We start from the raw sequence: 9,087 nt of genomic DNA, 5'->3' as shown, positions 1-9,087 counted from the left end.
GTCAAGTCTGTTGCTCAAAGTGTTCCGGTCTTTTCCATGTCCTGCTTCAAGTTACCAAGAGGCTTATGTGAACACCTCAACATGCTTATCAGAAAGTTTTGGTGGGGGAGCAAGGAAGGAAAAAGGAAGCCTCATTGGGTATCTTGGAAAACAATGACACAACCCAAGAGCATGGGAGGCCTGGGTTTCAAAGATTTTGAGCTCTTCAATCTAGCAATGCTTGCGAAACAAGCATGGAGGTTATTACATAATGCGGATAGCTTGAGTGCTCGTGTGTTAAAGAGCATTTATTACCCAAATGCAGACATCCTCGAAGCTGAACTAGGGGGTCACCCAAGCCAAGTATGGCGAGCCATAATTGAAGGTAGAGATACACTTAAGCAAGGCCTGATCAAATGCATTGGTAACGGAGTCTCAACAAATATATGTACACAAAACTGGCTGCCCAGGGAAGGTATGTTCCGGCCATATGGTAGCATTGCACCGAACCCCCCAACCAAACTATCCGAGCTCATTATAAGCACCACAGCATCATGGAACAGACCGCTGATCCAACAGACTTTCATGCCAATAGATGCACAGGTTATTCTGGAAATCCCTTTGTGCACTCGGAACATAGCCGACTTCTGGGCATGGCACTATGAGAAACATGGCTCTTTTTCTGTCAAATCAGCTTACAACATGCTCATGGGTACCAAGCAGCGAAGGGAGGCTTGGTTGGAAGGGGCGGTCGGCTCCTCTACCGCTATTGCAGAAGAAGGAGCGTGGAAAAGATTGTGGAAAACGGAAGTGCCCGGGAAAATTCGTATGTTTCTTTGGCGACTCTCCAAACATTCTCTGCCAACCAACGTTCTCTGCCAACCAACGACCTGAGAGCTCACCGTCACATGACAGACTCGGAGCAGTGCGGGCCGTGCGGCTCTAGGGACTCATGGTGCCACTCATTGCTGGAGTGCACAGCATCTAGGAGTGTATGGGCCTTGATTGAGGAGGAGACTACACATAAAATCATAGACAATACAGAGCCAAGTGCAAGACAGTGGTTGTTTACACTGATGCAGCTGTTAACACATGAGCAGTTCGTCTTGATGGCAGTCACACTATGGTCCATATGGCATGCCCGCCGGAAAGCTATCCACGAGTCCATATTCCAGAGCCCTCATGCAACTTATAACTTTATTACCAGATTCATGGGTGATCTGAACATTATAAAAGGCAAGGAGAGTAGTCAGGCCGCAAACATTGGAGCTGCACCGCCGGTCCAGCGGAGGCCAAAGAAGCCACCTGCGGGCTACTGCAAGATACATGTTGACGCCGGAGTTATGACGAGAAGGGGAGGATCAGCAGCAGCAGTATGCAGAGATGAATGGGGAAACTATCTGGGCAGCTCAGCGTTAGTCCTGGAAGGAGTGGTAGATCCGGCTACTCTTGAGGCCGTAGCATGCAGGGAAGCCTTGTCCCTGGCAGATGATCTGGGCAATCAAAATTTCATTGTCGAATCGGACTGCATGCAAGTCATCTCAGATATGAAGCACATAGCTTAGCCAAGTTTTCGCTCTCTAAAGGTCCGGGACGCCACGTTTGGTTTGGCGTGTCTCACGACCAGAGATGTATCCCACACCATGTGGACTTTCATGAATAAATTTGGCTTTACCCCTAAAAAAAAACTGGTGTCACTTGCAAACAGGGTCTTCAACTATTGCGCACGACCGCACAACATCAACATTTTGTATTGAGAGAGAGGCTCCAAAATCTGGTCACACTCGCGTACGTACAGGTTCATCACGCGCGCACATCTACAACTTGATTAATCAGTAGCTATAACTATTTGTGTAGGGGAACTTGATACGCAATAAAAAAAATTACCGTACACGATTGCACCCAGGAACATTATGAATATGCGGGTAATGACCAATCTCACTAACTAGAACGTAGCGGATGCAGGGCAGATTATTGGTGAAGTGTGACGATTCCTGCAGCTAGGTTATATCAATCAGAGGAGGAGCATGCAGGAATCACTTCTCTTCTCCAGCTTCAATAGCATGCGAAAGACAATCCCTTATAAGGAGGCCCAACTCCTCTCCAACTAGGAGTATCTATATCTCAATATAAAAAGACCCAAAAGGGCAGATCCAACTGATCTCGACCATCAAACTGAGTCAATCCAACGACCTAAACTGCTTCAATGGCGAGCATTCAACGTGTTTAACGTGTAATTAATATCGTACCAAATATTGCACTAATCAAGAATTAATACACAATTAATAGCATACCTAATATCCGCGTGCAATTAATATATTGCCTAAATATTAACGTGCATTGCACGTGCGCATTTACTAGTGGGACTAAACTTCCCATCACATCCATTGCCATTTAACCCACATGGGCTCTTGGAATTTTTTCTGAAATTGTTAGATGGGCCCTAGGCTCACCCTAATATTTTAACAATCCCCCACTAGATCTCAAGGGCCCAGATTGTCCTTTGTTCCACACACTGTTTTGATATATCAGTATTTCAGTGAAGACCTGTTAAGGTTGAGCTCCACCTAGAGCAAGTAGTTATACACTCCTTCACAACTGAACAATGGAGTATGCCTTGAATTGTCAGTTTGGCGTAAAGAAGTTTCACCACATGTCTTACTTGTACTAGACTGCCGAAGGCTGACCCCTCGGGTGGAGCATATTAGTCATACTCCTGGCCTATTCATGACCTTACTAGAGATCACCCCAATCTCATAGACTGTGACCGGCAGTCGGGCTCATATAGGTGTGTCCCTTCAAAGACCGCTCTGTAGGACATCATCTTACTTATACAAGCTTTGGAAACTCATTAAGACATTAGTCAACCTATCATACAATTTTCGAGAGTATTGCATCTCTAGCGGAGTGGGTTAGTGAAGTTACTCTCCTCAGTTCACTATTGATTTGTTTTTCAGGTCCTACTTCATGGGATCTCCGATCACATAGGTTAGGTTACCACCATGGGAACTCATGTGGGTCTCATACCCATCTCCCATGGTAGTCATACATGTGTTGTGCTAGCAGCTGCGAGACGATAACACATGTGCTAGATGTGCAGCGCAACACATAAAGATACGGACAACATCGCCAAAAACTTCAACATTCGCAAAAACTAAAGCTCCCAATGAAGGTTCAAACCAAGTACCTCATGCTACTGAACGTTGTCGCTAGCTAACTCCAACGCATCTACATCTCAAATGGCAGCTCGTACAATATGAACTATAAGCAGCAACAGATTTAAACTTTGTTGAAATTTTGAACATGATTTTCTTTTTTTTTTAAGGTAAATATATCTTGAAACGCAAATTTTCAAAATTGCGATCAAAATTTAAAAAAACTCGAACATTTTGTGAACATGCGAACATTTTTTGGGATTCTCAAAAGAGATGAAAAAAGAACACATTTAAAAATGATTACAATTTTCGAAATTATAAACAATTTTTAAAAAGATGCAAACATTTTCTACAAAATAGGAACATTTTTCGAAAATGAACAAATTTTCCAAAACACGAACATTTTTTGAATTTGTGATTATTTGAAAACATGAACATTTTTCACAAATTTAGAAAGCTGGAACATTTTTTGAATTTGCGACAAAAGTTCATGTTTCCTTGTGCACAAAATTTATAAGTGGGCACACTTTTAAATATTGTTTGGGAATATGAGCATTTTTAAAATTTGTGAACAGATTTTGAAAGTGAGAACATTTTTTGAAATTCCAAACATTTTCAAAACATTAACATTTCTTAATTGTTTAGAAAAATTTGAAAGGTTTTTTTTTTTAAATTCGTGAATATTTTTAAATTTGCAAAAAAAAATTCAAAACATGAACATTTTTTAAATTTGGGAACCAATTTTGAAAGCGGAAACATTTTCTGATTTTTTCAAAACATGAAAATTTTAAAATTTCAAATTCTATATAGAAATATTTGGGAACAATTTTTATAAGAAGCAAACAAATATTTGAAATCCTAAATTTTCTGGAATTTCTGAACAAAATTTCAAACCAGGAACATTTCTTTTAAATGTACCAAATCAAAAAAATACATACATTTTTTAAATTCTTTAAATTAGCTGAAAAAGAAAAATAAACTTGGAAAATGAAAATAAAATAGAAAAAGTAGATAAAATAAAAGAAAAAGTGAAACAAAAAGGAAAAAAGTAAAAGGAAAATAAAAAATAACAACGAAAATGGAGGGAAAAGAAAAATGAAACGGGAAAAAACAAAAACGAAAAAAAAAAACCAATTCAGGAACCCAAAACTGAAAAACCCAGCTGGAACTTTTAGAACGTTCCCAAAACCAAGATCGAAGCAACACACGCCTGAATTTTTAAATCAGGTCAATGCCGGTGCGGCGCCCCCAACAAATTGACGAAGAACGTGTCAAATAGAAAATCCGGTCAAACTCCACCTGCACGCTAGAAGCTGTCTACGGCCGTTTGATCAGGATTTACGAAATTTCGGACATCCTTAGTTGTCATTTTTCTAAAAAAAGAATATATTAATATCAAGAAGATACCAATTACACATAGCCTCTGCACCAACAAGATGTCTAAAAACATCCAGCATGTACACAATCAAAAACAAAGAAGAAGAAGAAGAAGAAGATCAATCAACCGCAGTAGTGGCACTCTAACCACCACCAAAGACAACAACCGGACCAGAAAGAAGGTTCTCCAAAAGCAACGCCTCTAGGAAGGAAACAATGCACAAGCGTTGTCGTTGCCCGACCAAAAATCCTAGATTTTCACCCTGAAAAAGGCCGCGTTCCAAAAACAATGCCTTCAACAAGGTCAATGCTAGGCACAACCAATAAAGGGTGGACCTTGGGTTTTCACCCTGGAAATCACGCTTCGGTAATCAAAGAAGCACCACCAACAAAGAAATCCTCCAATGCTATCGCCCCACTTGCGGAGGCTACTACTGCAAGTTACGTACCACTAGGCTCATAGGAACTCGTGTCCAGTCTGGACGAGAATTTATCCTGCAGGTCAAGTCTCAACAACTGCCTGTGAAGAAAAGTTTTCATCACATCCAGGACCCGGTCCTGTGTCGTCATTTGCAGATCCTCCAATCACGCCATGACATTCTCCATATTGTTGAACCCTTGAAATTTTTTAGTTGTCTGAACAATTTTGATAACCGAATGGCTAAAAGTGTCGAAATAATTCAGTCCAAGCATGTGCGTAATGTTTAGCGATCCCGTTGGAGTTCCCTAAGCTTTGCACCAGTCAAAGCTGAGGTCGTCGTCTGCCACCCATCACTGCAGCTTACTCTACATCAGCATATGGCAACATCTCTGACATCTCTACTCGGGCGCGTAGGAAAGTAGGAGTGCAGCCCAATTTACTTCCCGGGATTATATGGATATGCATCCATTTTATTTTATTACTGCCTCCCACCCATCCCCACTTCTACGGAGCACTTTCCCTACTCACGCTCACCTTGCTCAGCTCCGCCCAGAAAACCCCAGCCGACCCAGAGCCCCACCGCAATGTCCAGCGACGACGAGCTCCGTGGCCTCCTGGTACAGGAATCCACCACCGCGATCGTCTCCGTCGCCGATCCCTCCCGCCCCACGGCCCGATCGGCCCACTTCCTCCTCCCCCGCGCGGGGGGCGCTCTGCCGTCCCCGCCCCGCAATGCCGGCCCTGTTCTTGGCGACCAGCTCCCTGTGGATTGGACGGCCTGGCCCGGCTCCTCGAAGCTGTGGAGGCGGTGGGTGGCCAGGCTTCGGCCGCGGCATGAGCGCCTGTGGCGGAAGCTTGGGATCTTGGACGCCGTCCTCGCGACCACCGGCTGGGTGCGGCGGGACGAGGGCCTGCTGCTCCAGCTCGCGGGTTTCTGGTCCGGCGAGACCAACACGTTCGTCTTCCCGTGGGGCGAGGCCACGGTGACGCTGGAGGACATGGCCGTGCTCGGGGGCCTGCCCCTGCTGGGCAGGCCGGTGTGGTCGCGCCTCCCGGACGCGCTCCGCGGGGACGTGGACGCGCTGAACAGATGCACGAACAAGAAACCCTCGTTTGCCCCGTGGGTTAAGCAATTCGTCGAGCGGCCGACGGGGGAGGTCGCTGCCGCCGGCAGAGGAGAGACCGAGGCGGCCGCATTGCTCGAGCACGGCGCGTTTCTGGCCATGTGGTTGACCAGATACGTGCTTCCGGCGCCGCCATTCGACGTGGTCAGACCAGACGTGTTCCCCCTCGCCGCCGGAATGGCGCGCGGCAGGTGCTCGGCCCTCGCACCCGCCGTTCTTGCCAACATCTACAATGACCTCTCCGCACTCAGTCACCACTTAAGCTTGGGCACCAGCGATCAGGCGTTCATGGCGAGTGCGCCACTGCACATCCTCCAGCTATGGGTCTGGGAGCGCTTCCCGGAGCTTCGTCCTGAGGCTGAGATACCAAGCACTGCCTCCCACGGGGATGATCCCGGCATGCCGAGGGCTGCCAAGTGGCACAATGTCAGAAATCCGCTTGATCCTGGGTACATCCACGCCGTGCTCATGTCCCCGGAGGAGTTCGAATGGAGGCCTTATGGAGGCAGTAGCTTTGCTCTGCCACAAGGCAAAGATGGCTGCTGGGTGCACTGCCATGATGTAGCAACAAGCAAGGAGCTGCAATCCTTTGCACAGTGTCTGCTACCCTGCGAGCTCGTCGGCATGCAATGCATCGAGCACTACTGTCCGCACCGTGTCGCAAGGCAGCTGGGCTTCGATCAGGACGTGCCGGGGACCGTCACCCGTGCCAATTCATGTCGAAAGACCGCGTGGGCGACATACAGGATGCGGCCTGAAGACGTTTCGTTCTTCGTTCCGCGACGTGATCCGGGCATGACGGTTGAATACGCACAATGGTGGAAGCCTTACTCGTCGGCATGTGCTGCTGCTGTTGCTAATGCTGCAAGGATGAAACAACCTAATGTTGCTGGTGATGGTCTCAGTCTCAGTGGTGTAGATTGTGGCAAAAAGCGTCACTTGGAGGCTGGGATGACTCCGCAAGATGATATAGAGGACGAGATTCCGCTGGCGGAGAGGCTGAATAGTGTCATTCTAAAGACGCAAAGCCAGGATACAGAGACTCGTATTTTGGAAGATGGCGAGACAAAGCAAAATTCAGAGGCAGTTTTGTCTGATTTGGTGGCAAGCCGGGTAAGAAAAGGTAGACGTAGGGTAATCTCACACAAAGTTGCTGAGCAAGCTTTGCCTGATTCAGAGGCAGTTTTGGTGAGTGCAGTTGATCATAAACCATTGTGTGGGCCGGTCACCAAGAATGAGCATTTTGAAAAGCAAGCATCGGCCTCTGTTTTTACGTGTGATGAGAAGAATGTCAGTTCAGAACATGGTGAAGTCGAGGGTGCAGTGAGCGCTAGAAGCAACAAAGGCATTGGAGCTGCAATTGGAGTGGACGTGTATTCAAATCTTCCAGATATCCTGGCGATCAGTGATAATGAGTTGGATGAAATATTCGGAAAGGAAAGCGAGGCAACTGCAATTTGTATGGAATTATCAAAGTTATCGATGGCAACATCCAACTCAGACCAGCCAATAAGAAGAGATGAGCAGGACTGCAGTGAGTCCAAGGATATCATGGTGCAAAAAAATTGTAATTATGAGCTTCCTGCTGTCCAAAGTGATAGCACCCTCAGACAAGAACCAGATAAAGTAACTCATGTCATTAATTTTCAAACTAATGTTGATGTCTTAGAAGGATGCATTGATGAATGCAGACACGCGATGTAATGGAAGAGGGAGATCAGAGAGCGAAGGTGGACAGAGAAAACTCAGCTGTTTTCAAAGGTAATGAAATAGCTCATGAAAATTTCTCAGCCTCATATCTAGAAGTCGAGTCGCTTAAAGCCTGTATAAAGGTTAATGAAGAGAGATCTTCTATAGCTAAGAATTGATGAATCTGTCACAACAAGCTATTGCTAATGCATACTTTTCCTCTCTTTTTTGTAGGAAACAATGATGCATCTTCTAGTGGTCTAGTATATGGAAATGATGAACTGGTCAAGAGAGTAATTTCTACTAAAACACTCTACTATCTTAGACCATTCGACTGGGTGAAAGATGCCCAGGTCAGAGATTCAAGAGCCACCAATGCAGGTCAAGTGATTCTCCAACCAGGACGGGAAGTCGGGACACCGGAAATGATTAGAGAGGCGTCTGAAGCTCGAGAAGCAGAAAAGGTTGAGTTGGAAACAATAATTGATTGTCTCAAGGAAGAAATTGTCGCGCTAGAGATGCAGTTGAGGGACAGGACAACGTCTAAAATTTGAGGTATAACTTGACATAATTTAGCGGTAGCTTGGGTCTTTAGAAGACATCTCCTGATGAAGAGTGCCACAATATGGTGGGCTAGTCTTGCTAGTGAAATGACCTTCATTAGCTAATTGTGAGCGAAGAAACTGCGGCACTCACACCCCATTAGACTCTAATTATATGTTCCTGGTTGCTTTTTCTTTATGTTGTGAAATTCAGGGGAATACATAACCGCTGGTTTGTTTGATAGTATATATGAACCCTATGCAATCTTCGCATTAAGCTATCAACTTGACGAAGAGATACAGATATGCGTGCTCTTGCTAACTGATCTTTTTTTTGCGACTGTTCCGTTTCTACCTATACTCTTTCCAGCTAAGATAGACTCAGAAACTCTGGCATAGCATATTTGGACACAGACTGCTTGTCTGAAGCCAACTAGGCTGCTAGAGGTTCGAACCTACTAGACATAAACTCATTGGATGAATGGGATCAGGTAATAAGGGCTCAACAGTAGGTCAGTAACAGGTTTGGGATGTGGATAGTTGAAAACAGTTTATTGGTACATAACCTATTTTCCATCTAAAGGTTCCCCAGATACAAATGAACATATCAGCCTCTACTTCATGTACTACCATCTCTGGACATGATATTTGTTACGGATTACAATGTTATTCTATTAGCACATCAGGATTATATTCTTGCTTATCCTGATTTACTACTCAAGGTTGAGGAACTAGCAAAAGGTATTTCACTATGCAGACAATACATTGAGCATGCCAATGACTATGGACACAGAAGTTCA

General features: G+C 45.2%; 1 protein-coding gene across 1 annotated transcript; it reads left to right on the top strand.

Moving 5' to 3' along the window:
• Window positions 1-5,456: 5,456 nt before the first annotated feature.
• Window positions 5,457-8,495, top strand: LOC123125614 (uncharacterized). The gene is made up of 2 exons (XM_044546089.1): window positions 5,457-7,817; window positions 7,980-8,495. Exon 1 carries the CDS (start codon window positions 5,517-5,519, stop codon window positions 7,758-7,760), a length of 2,244 nt encoding a protein of 747 aa, XP_044402024.1. The 5' UTR covers window positions 5,457-5,516; the 3' UTR covers window positions 7,761-7,817; window positions 7,980-8,495.
• The last annotated feature ends 592 nt before the right edge of the window (window positions 8,496-9,087 follow it).

This window comes from Triticum aestivum, chromosome 5D (genome assembly GCF_018294505.1).
Source record: "Triticum aestivum cultivar Chinese Spring chromosome 5D, IWGSC CS RefSeq v2.1, whole genome shotgun sequence".
In the NCBI taxonomy this organism is placed as follows: Eukaryota; Viridiplantae; Streptophyta; class Magnoliopsida; order Poales; family Poaceae; genus Triticum; species Triticum aestivum.
The sequence above is the reverse complement of the archived record's forward strand: the minus strand, read 5'-3'. Positions and strand labels throughout refer to the sequence as shown.